At 42.2% G+C, this 14561-nt stretch overlaps 1 protein-coding gene across 1 annotated transcript in view; it reads left to right on the top strand.

Annotated features, from left to right (window-relative positions):
- The window catches only part of LOC141100159 (uncharacterized), a 77290-nt gene extending 67532 nt beyond the window's left edge, over positions 1–9758 (top strand). Inside the window, exons 11-14 of the mRNA XM_073588437.1 lie at positions 1392–1449; positions 1555–1658; positions 1761–1869; positions 8555–9758. Coding sequence (XP_073444538.1) covers positions 1392–1449; positions 1555–1658; positions 1761–1869; positions 8555–9402 — 1119 coding nt within the window. The 3' untranslated portion in view covers positions 9403–9758. The remainder of the gene's footprint in view (positions 1–1391; positions 1450–1554; positions 1659–1760; positions 1870–8554) is intronic.
- The last annotated feature ends 4803 nt before the right edge of the window (positions 9759–14561 follow it).

Below are 14561 nucleotides of genomic sequence, written 5' to 3' on the forward strand. Positions count from 1 at the left end.
GATCAGAGCTTTGTCATTACATCTCAAACACTGAGGAACCGGAGCTATGGTGGCTTCATGTCCTTTTTCTTCTGTGTTGCTGCTTTGCTATGATTGGGCAACTCATACAAGGAGAAGTGGACACTACCAGTGATCACTTTCGTTAAGTTCAAATGAGTGTTAACTCGCTAGGTGCTAAATACCTTGATTGCTAATATCACCTCAACAGAGAGGCGAAGACGTGTCAAGTAATGACACTGAAGCGACCACACACATGCCACCAATTGTCAAGGATCACAGACTGGGAGGTCATGAATCTCCCCTCCCTAGAGTGGTTTCATGGATTTTAATGGTTTCTGTGACTAGGTGAAATAAAAAATAATTTTTACCCCACTCTGCAGCTGCTATTATGGTGTGTCTAAGGCTAGTTTCACACTAGCGTTTAAACGACGCGCGCACGGCGCCGCTAAGCCACGCCCCCTGCCGGCACCCTGCCCGCCCCTTCCTGTTATCGCCTCCTCCGAGCGCAGAGGGCTGCATGCGTTATGCGCACCCTATCTTTAGCATAGGGTGCGCAGGCCGTGCGCAACTATGAATATAGCGTGCACTGCGCATTTTTGGAGGTGCGCCGTGCGCGCTGAACGCAGCATGTTGCATTTTGGCGCGCACGGCGCACATTCAAAAATGCGCAGCGCACGCTATATTCATAGTTGCGCACGGCCTGCGCACCCTATGCTAAAGATAGGGTGCGCATAACGCATGCAGCCCTCTGCGCTCGGAGGAGGCGATAACAGGAAGGGGCGGGCAGGGAGCCGGCAGGGGGCGTGGCTTAGCGGCGCCGTGCGCGCGTCGTTTAAACGCTAGTGTGAAACTAGCCTTATTCAACATTAACATTTTGGGGAAAGGTCCTCTTTAAAGCGGATCTGTCACCAGATTTCATGTATTTCAAATGGCAGCCTGTCCTAGTCACGTGATAGGTCTTGGGAGCAGAATTTCTTCAGATTGCAGCCCGTCCTATCTCTAAACTGACAGAAGAGCTATATCATAAGCACACATGCCTCTATGAGCCAGGTTTTGATCTCTGAAGAAATAATCTTCTCTGCTGACTGAGCACAAAAGATTTTTTTTCTCTGGCATCAATCCTCCATGCGCAGTCAGGAGAAGATTTATGTATTTATATTTCGATATCTCACCGGAATTTGTGCTTTTAATACAACTCCTCTATCAATTGAGACACCCGTCTCTGGAGCAGTGTTTTTTCAGCCCGAAGCCTGTACTGACATTTAACTAGGATAGGCTGCAGTTAGAAATAATTGACAGAGGTCATTTTATCACATTCTTGAAGAACTCCCTTTAATGTTTGCAGTTTGTGCTATGAAATCTGGTGACAGTAACCTTAAATTTTTATGCAGGAAGGAGGACATAAGGACATCAAAATGGAGGAGGAGGAGAAGCCCTACACATCACTAGGTACAAGAAACTTTTTATACATTGTACGAGAATTTATTTTGCAGGTCACCTAGTTCTTAACATTATACATGTACAGTGACTGATGACATTGATTATTTCTTGCAGATGGATCTAGTAATAAATATGTACCGGAGAGCTTTCAGAGTCCTCATTCCCAAGATTATCCAGTAAAAACTGAACCAGATGATAACCAGGAAGAAGAAGCTGAGGTCTCCAAATAACACTAATCTGCTCATTATGTTATTAAGTTAATAAGTCTAGTTCTTCTAAATTAATTTACAAATTGCAAAAACATCATTTTTTTTTTTCAGGTTGAGGACATCTTTATTATCAATGTTAATGACGTTAAGGATGAGATGTATGTTGTAAATGATTATCAGGAGCAGACAGAAGTGGAAAATCCTTTATCTGCCATAGTAGGTAAGATGTTGATGGATGGTATAGAGCTGCTGGGTGTGAACAGCAAATTCTACTCTGATGGCATTACTTTTATGTTTATGCATATTATGTGAACAGCATGGTCAATTTCAGACTACTCCATCTTGTCTTCATTTTTGTAATGTGCTACTAAAATGTCATGGTGGGTTAAGTGCTTTCCCTCCATGCTCCTTTTGGGCTTCACATAATTCAAATGTTGAGGGGAAGATGGTGGTAGCTTCATCCTCTGTTGCTTTTGTAACAAACTTCATTACAGGGAATTTGTCACCAGGTTTTTGCTACCCCATCTGACAGCAGCAGGATATGGGGTCAGAGACCCTGATTGTAGCGATGTATCATCTACTGGTCTACATGATGTCATTTTGATAAAATCACTGTTTTTTTTCTGTCACACATGACAACACCACGAGAGAGGGGATCTGCCCTTCAAGGACAGAAAACCTTCAAGATATAAAAAGGGACGCAACCTCTCCCCGCATCCCTGTCCTTGACTTGGGAGCCTTTTAATTAAGACGGTAGAACAAATAAGATTCCCAGACCTGTGCCGGTTGGTTTCTGGAGGGCACCGTCTTTGCTGTGGCCAGCGCTGGTGACCAGAAAGCATTGTGGAGAGCCCAAGGAAGTCTCTTCAATCGAACAAGTGTGTTTGCCTGGCACATGACGTGATTCAGAAGGTACGACCTGGTGACATTTCACCCAGACAGTACTTCTTGGGGTGGGTACCGGAAGCTGCAAGGAACGCGCTGACTGGTAGATCCCCATTTATTTAAGAGCTGATTGCTGGCCAGGCCGGACTCTTGTGCTCCAGCATAGGTACATAGCAGCCTGAACAGCAGAATTGAGTGCAGCAGCACCACTACTTGGAGATGGAGCATCAGCTGCAGCATCTACAGAAACTGTGACAGAAGCAGCCTCAGGTACAACAGCAACCACATAATGACGGGGCAGCAGCGGGGGTCGCTCGGGCGGAGTACGCGAGACCAGAAATTCCAGACGAAGTCGGCACAGCTCCAGTAGAATGGAGGAATCCGCTGGGGAGATTTATTGGATGTGATTCGGCCTCCTGATCCATTACCCTTGATATCTTCTGAGTGGTGAGTGATCTTCGTGAAGCTTCAGCCTGCTGATGAAGTTTTCTTTATCGCTTCATTGGGGGATTCCGGTAACCATGGTTGTATGCTGCTGTTGCGAGGAGGCTAACACTAGGCAAAAAAAGGAAAAAAGCTCCTCCCCAGCAGTATACACCCACCAACAGGCGCAAAGCATCTCAGTTTAAACTTAGTGTCTGTAGGAGGCAGACCTGGATCTGATCCCAGATCTGCATTTTTCCTTTTCAGGTATCTTGTGTATTTTTAATTAATCTTTTCTCTTTGTCTTTCAAGTTCTTCTTCCCTAGGCAATCCTGTCATGTCCCTTAGGAGAGCAATGTTCCTGCTAGGTTCCCTTACCTCCTGTATTCCAGTGGTCATATCGCCCAATTCCACACAATCTTTGCAGTGGAGTGTCCTAGAGAAAGAAGTAGCTTTGCAAGGACAGCTAGAAGGCAAGTTAACACTTTCCCAAGCAGTAATCCACACTCTCCTTTGGTGGTTAAGAATAGGATAGATTCCAAAGGGGGTACACGGTGTATACAACATTTCCAGAGTGGTCAACACGGATTCTAGCCCCAGAGGATGGGGGGGCTCATCTGAACTAACCATCTTATCCACTGGACTTGGTCAAAGGGAGAGAAGTTAGCCTTCTCAAATACAAGTACTTCTCACTAAATTAGAATATCATCAAAAAGTTAATTTATTTCAGTTCTTCAATACAAAAAGTGAAAGTCATACACAGTGGGTGCGGAAAGTATTCAGACCACTTTAAATTTTTCACTCTGTTTCATTGCAGTCATTTGGTAAATTCAAAAAAGTTCTTTTTCTCATTAATGTACACTCTGCACCCCTAATTGACTGAAAAAAAACAGAAATGTAGAAATTTTTGCAAATTTATTAAAAAAGAACTGTAATATCACATGGTCATAAGTATTCAGGCCCTTTGCAGCCCTTCACTAGTCGGGCCTTTATGGCATAGAGGCCCGACGGAAGCCTCTCTTCAGTGCCAGACATATGAAAGCCACATAGTTTGCTAAAAAACACATGAAGGACTACCAGACTGAGATATAAGATTCTCTGTTCTGATGAAATGAAAGTAGAACTTTTTGGTGATAATTCTAAGCGGTATGTGTGGAGAAAACCAGGCACTGCTCATCACCTGCCCAATACAATCCCAACAGTGAAACGTGGTGGTGGTGGCAGCATCATGCTATGGGGGTGTTTTTCAGCTGAATGGACTGGATGACTGGTTGCCATTGAAGGAAACATGAATGTGGCCAAATGCAGAGATATCCTGGATGAATACCTCTTCCAGAGTGCTCTGGACCTCGGACTTGGCTGAAGGTTCACCTTCCAACAAGACAATGACCCTAAGCACACAGCTAAAATAACAGGATTGGCTTTGGAACAAATCTGTGACCATTCTTGACCGGCCCAGCCAGAGCCCTGACCTGAGCCCAATTGAGAGACCTGAAAATGGTTGTCCACCAACGTTTACCATCCAACCTGACGGAACTGGAGAGGATCTGCAAGGAAGAATGGCAGAGGATCCTCAAATCCAGGTGTGAAAAACTTGTTGCATCATTCCCAAGGAGACTCATGGCTGCACTAGCTCAAAAGGGTGCTTCTATTCAATACTGAGCAAAGGGTCTGAAAACGTATGACCATGTGATATTTCAGTTTTTCTTTTTTATCAAATTTTCAAAAATTTCTACATTTGTATTTTTTTCAGTCAAGATGGGGTGCAGAGTGTACATTAATGAGGAAAAAAATGAGCTTTCTTGAATTTTCCAAATAGCTGCAATGAAACAGTGAAAAATTTAAAGGGGTCTGAATACTTTCCATAGTCATTATGAACAGAGTGATTTATTTCATGTGTTGTACTTGTATGTATTATGTATACCCCTCCTCACATGTAAAGCGCCATGGAATAAAGGTGCTATAATAATAATGTGTTTATTTCTGTTAATGTTGATGATTATGGCTTACAGCCAATGAAAACCCAAAAGTCATTATCTCAGTAAATTAGAATACTTTATAACACCAGCTTGAAAATGATTTTAAAATCCAAAATGTTGGCCTACTGAAATTTATGTTCAGTAAATGCACTCAATACTTGGTCGGGGCTCCTTTTTCATCAATGCGGCGTGGCATGGAGGCGATCAGGCTGTGGAACTGCTGAGGTGTTATGGAAGCCCAGGTTGCTTTGTTAGCAGCTTTCGGCTCATCTGCATTGTTGGGTCTGATGTCTCTCATCTTCCTCTTGACAATACCCTATAGATTCTCTGAGTTTAAGGTCAGGCGATGTTGCTGGCCAATCAAGCACAGTGATTCTGTTTTTAAACCAGGTATTGGTACTTTTGGCAGTGTGGACAGGTGTCAAGTCCTGCTGGAGAATTAAATTTCAAGCTCCAAAAAGCTTGTCGGCAGAGGGAAGCATGAAGTGCTCTAAAATGTCCTAGTAGACGGCTGCGCTGACTTTGGTATTGATAAAGCACAGTGGACCTACACCAGCTGATGACATGGCTCCCCAAACCATCACGGATTGTGGAAACTTCACACTAGACCTCAAGCAGCTTGCATTGTGTGCCTCCACTCTTCCTCCAGACTCTGGGACCTTGATTTCCAAAAGAAAAGCAAAATTTACTTTCATCTGAAAGCAACACCTTGGCCCACTGAGCAACAGTCTGGTTCTTTTTCTACTTGGCCCAGGTAAGATGCTGCTGGCGTTGTCTATTGGTCGTGAGTGACTTGAAACTAGGAATGCGACACTTGTAGCCCATGTCCTGGATACTTCTATGTGTGGTGGCAATTGAAGCAATGACTCCAGCAGCAGTCCACTCTTTGTGAATCTCCCCCAAATTATTGAATGACCTTTTGCTAACAATCCTTTCAAGGCTGTGGTTATCCCGATTGCTTGTGCACTTTTCTCTACCACACTTTTTACTTCCACTCAACTTTCCATTAATATGCTTGGATACAGCACTCTGTGAACAGCCAGATTCTTTAGCAATGACCTTTTGCGGCTTACCCTCATTGTGGAGTGGGTCAATGACTGCCTTCTGGACATCTGTCAAGTCATCAACCTTCCCCATGATTGTGGAGCCTACTGAAACAGACCAAAGGACCTTTTAAAATGCTTAGGAAGCCATTGCAGGTGTTTTTTGTTAATTATTCGAATTTAGTGAGTTAATGACTTTGGTTTTCATTGGCTATAAGCCATAATCCTCAACAATAACAGAAATAAACACTTGAAATAGATCACTCTGTAATTACAGTATATAATAAGTTTCACTTTTTGTATTGAAGTACTGAAAAAAATTAACTCTTTGATATTCTAATTTTGTGAGAAGCACTTGTATGAGGGAACTTTTAGCAGTAGAGTACTGTATGTTCTAAATATGCTACTGCACCTCCAGCAGGGTCACCGTGTGAGGGTGCTCTCAGACAATAGCCTTCATAAATCGCCAGGGAGGCACTCGCTCCATGTCCCTGATGTCATTTGCAAGGTGAATATTTTTAATGGCAGAACAGTTCCTTTCATTGTTAGCCCCGCATATCAGAAGGAATGAAAATTACATGACAGATTTCTTGAACCTCAAATAGGTGCGACAAGGTTAGTGGTCACTAAAGAAATCAGTGTTCGACCAGATTGTAGGCATGTGCGTTGTTACAAAAATCTTTTTGCAACCAACCAAAACTGGAAAGTAGGGGCATTATGTTCTCTGAAGAGAGCCCTCAGATGGTAGTTGCCTTTCGGATAAATTGGAACTTCAGTCTGACGTATGCGTTTCCACCAAGGAGGATTATTCTCATAGCCCCCTTCTGGCCAAAGAGACATTGACATTGTCCTCAGCCAAAAAAACAATCAATCACAGACCCCTGGGTTCTTCCAGAAGATCTGGACCTTCTCTCTTAAGGGCCAGTATATGATCCCCAAGTGACTGGTATACATTTTGACAGCCTGGAACTTGAAAGGTCAATGCTAAAAGTTAAAGGTTTTTCCACTTATTTAGTTTCTACCTTACACAATGGTTAATTCTATCTTAGAGTTTCTTCAGAAGGGACTGGAACAGGGCCTTTCAGTCAGTTCAGATTTCAGCTATTGGGGCGCTGTATAGTTATGACCTAGCAGGCAATAAATGAGTCTCTAGATTCATAAAAGCATGTACTAGGTCCAGACCTGTCCCTACAGCAAGAGTACCCCCTTGGGATTTGAATTTTGGTTCTGTCATTAGCAGAATCGCCATTTGAACCTTTTAAGTTCAGTTTCAGCGAAAATAATTTCCTTGAAAACAATCCTGTATAGATAGCCTTGACACCGGCCTGTAGGGTGAGCGATATCCAGGCCTTGCCAACAGATCTCTTTACCCAGGTTCTGGAAGATAAGTCAGGTCTGGCTTCAAAAACCTTTTCTCCCCAAGTTAGTTTCTAAATTGCATAGGTAACAAGAGCTAGTTTTACCATCCTTTTTGTTCTGATACTAAAAATCATAGAGGAAAAGTGACATATTTTAGCTGTCAGAAGGTGTCTATTACAATATTTGGCAGTCAAAAAGCCTTGGAAAAAGTATTGGACTCTCCTCATCTCCTTTCAGGGACCTAAAAGTATCACAAGATACTTTAGCGAGGTGGATCAGAGAAGCCATTAAGATATTCTATGTGGGCACAGGTAAGGCTGCTTCAGGAGGGCTGAAGGTCCACTCCACAAGAGCGATGGTTGCTTCCTGGCAGAGAGATCAGATTTCTCCATCAAACAGATCTGTAAGGCGGCAACATGGTCTTACCTTTTACCTGGATCTGTCTTCCTCTTCTGACCTCACGTTTGGGAGAAGGGTTCTACAGGCTGTGGGTCCCTCCCTAGAAGTAATTATTCTCTGTTATTCTCTCGTGGTGCTGTCATGGGTGACAGAAAAATACTAAATTACTTGCCAGAATGTGTCGTCTTCGGAAGCCATTACAGCACTGGTTTGTGGGCTTTACTTAATGGGTGCAGATAATTTATATACATTATATACAAATCTTAAACTATTGGAGGTCCTCTCATGCTCTGTAATCCAACTAATGCGGGGAGAATTGTCGCCCCTTTCTATCCTGAAGGTTTCCTGTCCTCGAAGGGTGGGTCACCTCTCTCGTGGTGTTGTCATGGGTTCCGAAAAAACACATTACTGGTAAGTAACTTCGCATTTATCTGCTGCATATCTACTGGTTCTCTGAAGGTTGACCTCTGTATCATTCCACTTATACTAATGATTGGCAGTTTTCTGTGTACACCATGCATGGGCAGAAAGATCCCTATCAATGGAGATGTGGGTATGGCTACATGGTGGTAGGTTTACAAGTCCTCTAGTGATGATTACCTGCGGAATAAAACAGTGATTTTGTAACTAAAGCGAGCAGGCCAGTAAATGATACATCTCTGGTATCGGGGTTTGTCTCAACATCATACTGCTCTCAGGTTCAGTGGCAAAAAACCTGGTGCTAGATTCCATTTTATTGGTGTTTCGGGTGAATCAGTGTTTTATACACTTAAAATTGTCCCTTGTTCTCTGAATTTATTTTTTTTTTTTCCTTCAGAACCAGAAAGGAGATATTCATGCGAGCTTTGCAGCAAATCTTTTACTCGGAAGTCGCACCTTGTTGAACATCACAAAACTCACACAGGGGAAAAGCCGTTTATATGTTCTGAATGTGGGGACTGTTTTACACTTAAAGGAAATCTTGAGAGACATAAGAGAATACACAGAGATGAAAGGCCTTATCAGTGTCAGGAATGTGGGAAATCCTTTTTTCAGAAATCAGATCTCGTTGAACATCGGAGAATTCACACTGGAGAGAAACCTTATCCATGTGTGGAATGTGGGAAATGTTTCATAAAAAAATCAGCTCTTGTGAAACATCAGAAAACTCACACAGGGGAAAAGCCATTTTCATGTGTTGAATGTGGGAAACGCTTTAGCCAGAATACAGGGCTTGTGGAACATCAAAAAATTCATAGAAATGAGAGACCGTTTTCATGTACATACTGTGGAAAAAGTTTTACCCAGAAAGGAGGCCTTGCTGAACATCAGAGGATTCACACAGGTGAAAATCTTTTCTCATGCTCAGAATGTGGGAAGTCATTTACTAAAAATTCAGCTTTAATTATTCATCTGAGATTTCATACGGGAGAGAAACCATTTATTTGTTCAGTTTGTGAGAAAGGCTTTACCCAGAAATCTGATCTTGTTAAACATCTTCGAATCCACTCTGGAGAAAAGCCTTATTCCTGTTCAGTGTGTGGGAAGAGTTTTACCCAGAAACCAGATCTTATTGAACATGTGAGAATTCATACTGGAGAGAAACCATTCTCGTGTTTGGAATGTGGAAGAAGTTTTACTCACAGATCAAACTTTGTAAAACATCAACTTATTCACAGACATTGAGGTGTCCATCATAAGAGCCAATCTTGTGTAGAAAACACTTGATCTTCCATCACTCCCATTTCATGCTTCAGTTCAACGAAAGATAATAAATCTGAAATGAAGGTTATTGACGTTGTGAAGTAAAGAGTTCAGTTGTCTTGTAAACGTGTTCTTGGTTCCACATCAGAACCTAAGGAGGACATCAAACTCTCTTGTGTATGAACACAGACTTTTTGACAACCGACATGAGGAGCTAAAACTAGAGAAAACACTCCTTTTTATTTAGCAGAGGAGTTATGCTTTTACACTGCTTTTAGACCAAAAGCATATACATGTATATCAATTGTACTTTTAAAAGATTCTCTTGTTTTTCTGTAGGCAAAGCTCATGCTTTTTTTTTCTTCAGATTTCCAGTTTTAGTCAATAATTGAAAACCTCTTTTATATTTGCATCTAAATGCAAAAAAAAAAATCTGTCATGATCCAATCCAGATAATGGCTCTTAACTCATTTTAGGGCTGGCTTCAAATAATCTTTTTAACATACAGTTGTGGCCAAAAGTATTGACACCCCTGCAATTCTGTCAGATATTACTCAGTTTCCTCCGGAAAATGATTGCAAACACAAATTCTTTGGTATTATCTTCATTTAATTTGTCTTAAATGAAAAAACACAAGAGAATGAAGCAAAACATTGATCATTTCACACAAAACGCCAAAAATGGGCCAGACAAAAGTATTGGCACCCTCAGCCTTATACTTGGTTGCACAACCTTTAGCCAAAATAACTGCGACCAACCGCTTCCGGTTAACCATCAATGAGTTTCTTACAATGCTCTGCTGGAATTTTAGACCATTCTTCTTTGGCAAACTGCTCCAGGTCCCTGATATTTGAAGGGTGCCTTCTCCAAACTGCCATTTTTAGATCTCTCCATAGGTGTTCTATGGGATTCAGGTCTGGACTCATTGCTGGCCACTTTAGAAGTCTCCAGTGCTTTTTGAAGTGTGTTTTGGGTCATTGTCCTGCTGGAAGACCCATGACCTCTGAGGGAGACCCAGCTTTCTCACACTGGGCCCTACATTATGCTGCAAAATTTGTTGGTAGTCTTCAGACTTCATAATGCCATGCACACGGTCAAGCAGTCCAGTGCCAGAGGCAGCAAAGCAACCCCAAAACATCAGGGAACCTCCGCCATGTTTGACTGTAGGGACCGTATTCTTTTCTTTGAATGCCCCTTTTTTTTTTTTTTTTTTTTTCTCCTGTAAACTGTGTTGATGCCTTTGCCCAAAAAGCTCTACTTTTCTCATCTGACCAGAGAACATTCTTCCAAAACATTTTAGGCTTTATCAGGTAAGTTTTGGCAAACTCCAGCCTGGCTTTTTTATGTCTCGGGGTAAGAAGTGAGGCCTTCCTGGGTCTCCTACCATACAGTCCCTTTTCATTCAGACGCCGACGGATAGTACGGGTTGACACTGTTGTACCCTCGGACTGCAGGGCAGCTTGAACTTGTTTGGATGTTGGTTGAGGTTCTTTATCCAACATCCGCACAATCTTGCATTGAAATCTCTTGTCAATTTTTCTTTTCCGTCCACATCTAGGGAGGTTAGCCACAGTGCCATGGGCTTTAAACTTCTTGACACTGCGCACGGTAGACACAAGAACATTCAGGTCTTTGGAGATGGACTTGTAGCCTTGAGATTGCCCATGCTTCCTCACAATTTGGTTTCTCAAGTCCTCAGACAGTTCTTTGGTCTTCTTTCTTTTCTCCATGCTCAATGTGGTACACACAAGGACACAGGACAGAGGTTGAGTCAACTTTAATCCATGTCAACTGGCTGCAAGTGTGATTTAGTTATTGCCAACACCTGTTAGGTGCCACAGGTAAGTTACAGGTGCTGTTAATTACACAAATTAGAGAAGCATCACATGATTTTTCAAACAGTGCCAATACTTTCGTCCACCCTCTTCTTTATGTTTGGTGTGGAATTATATCCAATTTGGCTTTAGGACAATTCTTTTTGTGTTTTTTCATTTAAGACAAATTAAATGAAGATAATACCAAAGAATTTGTGTTTGCAATCATTTTCAGGAAGAAACTGAGTATTATCTGACAGAATTGCAGGGGTGTCAATACTTTTGGCCACAACTGTATGTTATATAAGTTTAGGTCAGGAGACCTGCAACCAGTTCACAAACTGCAGTTCCTGCACAGAATGTAGAGTACATGTGTATAGCTGTCTTTAAGAAGATGTGCTACACTGATGAAACATGCATCTTTCAGTTGAATATGGTTGAGTTTTCAGACTGCATTAAAGTACCAATCCAGCGTTTTGGTGAGTTTTTTTTATATTGCAATGCTGGAGTGGTGTTGCTAATCTAAGAGCCCTGCCTCTAGTATTATACCACCAGCCGTCATCTTCAACCGTTCTCGTCTCTGGTCGGTTTCCAGCAACTTGTTACTTGCTCGATTGCTCCAGTGTTTGTTGGGCGATCCAGAAGTTAAAACTAAATGTAAGTCTGAGAGCCACAATGAGAGTGTCATACATTTACATTGAGAGATTATGATGGGTACCTCTGACTTTTGGTCAGTCAGAAGATGCAGTCACAAGATGACCGTGTGGAACCAGAGCGGTGCCAGGAAGAGCTGAAGACAGCTGCTGATAAATATAATGCTGGGGTCAGAGACCTTACATTAGTGGCACCACTCCAGCACTGAAATAAAAAAAAAAATAACCTGTAGTTTTGCTTTTAAGCATTTACTGGCTACCTGTCCTTTAAAAGTATTTCATCTCAATTCCTCTTTTCGTAGAGATGTATTAAATGTAGTACGTAGATATAGCTAGTTTTTTCTTCCCACTAAAGCTTTTTTGTGAATGGCCATTTTTTAAGCGAAAATCCCTTAAGGAAACCCTCTGACGTTGTCTATCTGCATATTGATTATCCACATCATGATTTACTGAACCTATTCCAGGGATTTTAAAATTTGTATAGCATTAGTTTGTTTGCGCTTATGATTTGTGGATATAAAATGTCCTATTCATTTGCTTTGGGGTGTGAAATGTCAATGGATTCTGGCCCCGATTCATTAAGACTAGTGTTTTGTGCCTCAGTCTTAGTGAGGGGCGTATAGGAATAAAATGCGCCAATTCGCCAGAAATGTTTCACTCAAGGACTGGAGTAACCTTTCTGTCATCAGAAATACAACCACTTTACATTAATTTGATGGGTCGGTGTAGCCATGTTTTTTTCATGTTTGCCCATCTCTACTACCTAACATCTGCCATCTCTGTCCTAACTACCCATTGGTCAGACCATTCCCCAATTCTAGAAAACTGCTCATTGCATGCACGCCCACATACTTTCAGCTGGACCCTCAATGATACTTTGTTCTCTTACCCAGAAGTCTTTAAGAAACTGGGAAATCAATTAGAGTAATACTCTTTCTCTCTAAACCAACCTAGCACGACTTTGCCGATTTTCCCTTTGGGAGTTTGGGAGGCTCAAAAAGCAGTCCTGACAGGTGTTTGCATTTAGGAGATAACCACACAAAAAAAAAGTTGGCCAAGATGGTAAAATTGGAGGGTAAATTGCTGCTTGATTCCCAATTGCAAAACTCCTCCTCTCCTTTGCACTACCAAGATCTTACATATGTGTGGACAGCATTAGATTTATGCCTCACGCAAATGCAGACTGTGCTCTACATTGGTCACAAAAATGTTTTTATAACCTTAATAATAAAAAAACCATCTTGCTCGACGCTTGAATTGCCTACCCCCACCATGTGCATTTATACGTTAACGCACACAAACGGATATTACAGCCAACCAGAAACATGTAATAACAGCTAAATCTAATGGTCACTACTCCATGATAATTCTCTTGGATCTCTCCGCAGCATTTGACACTGGATCATCAGCTTCTCCTCACTATGCTCCGTTCCATTGGCCTCAAGGACACCGTTCTCTCTTGGTTCTCCTCCCATCTCTGACCGCTCCTTTACTGTATCTTTTGCTGGCTCCTCCTCTCATCTTCCTCTTACTGTTGGGGTTCCTCAATGATCGATTCTAGGCCCCCTCCTCTTCTCTTTGTATACTGCCCCTATTGGTCAAGCAATCAGTAGATTTGGGTTCCAGTACCATCTCTATGCTGATGACACTCAATTATACACTTCTCCTGATATCACGCCTGCCTTTTTGGAAAACACCAGTGATTGTCTTACTGCTGTCACTAACATCATGTCCTCTATCTGAAACTAAACCTGTTAAAAACTGAACTCCTTGTGTTTCCTCCCTCTAATAACCTACATATTCCCGACATTGCTATTTCGTGTGTGGTTCCACCATTACTCCCCAGCAACATGCCCGCTGTCTTGGGGTCATACTTGATTTCGAGCATTCATTCACCCCCCACATCCGATCACTGGCGCGCTCTTGTTATCCGCACCTCAAAAACATTTCTAGAATTCTACCCTTTCTTACTTTCGACTCTGCAAAAACTCGTCTATTGTAACTCTCTACTAATCGGTCTCCCTTTTACTAAACTCTCCCCTCTCCAGTCTGTCCTGAATGCTGCAGCTAGGATCATATTCCTCACCAATCGTTATACCGATACCTCTACCTTGTGGCAGTCCTTACACTGACTACCCATCCACTCCAGAATTCAGTATAAACTTATTACCCTCACCCACAAAACACTCCATGGCTCAGCACCACCCTACATTTCCTCCCTCTTCTCAGCCTACCACCCTACCCGTGCCCTCCGTTCTGCTAATGACCTGAGGTTAGCATCCTCATTAATCAGAACCTCCCACTCCTGTCTCCAAGACTTTTCACATGCTGTGCCGATTCTTTGAAATGCACTACCCAGGCTAATACGATTAATCCCCAATACCCCACAGTTTTAAGCGTGCCTTAAAAACGCATTTGTTCAGACTAGACTATCGCCTCAACGTACTACCCTAAATATCCCTGTGTGGCTCATTTCAAATTTTTTTACCATATCCAGGTTCCTCGCATCATGTTCTAACATGCTTTTTGCATTTAATAGCCCTCTGTGTCTGTACTATTACATATTTAGACTGTTAACTGGTTCATGCAGCAACGGGAACACCCGATTCTTACAGTACGGATGGTCCAAACAATAAAAGCAATTGTTACCACACACCTTTCGTGTCTCCCCTTT

This window comes from Dendrobates tinctorius, unplaced genomic scaffold (assembly GCF_039654945.1).
Source record: "Dendrobates tinctorius isolate UK_male_01 unplaced genomic scaffold, ASM3965494v1 ptg000103l, whole genome shotgun sequence".
Classification (NCBI taxonomy): domain Eukaryota; kingdom Metazoa; phylum Chordata; class Amphibia; order Anura; family Dendrobatidae; genus Dendrobates; species Dendrobates tinctorius.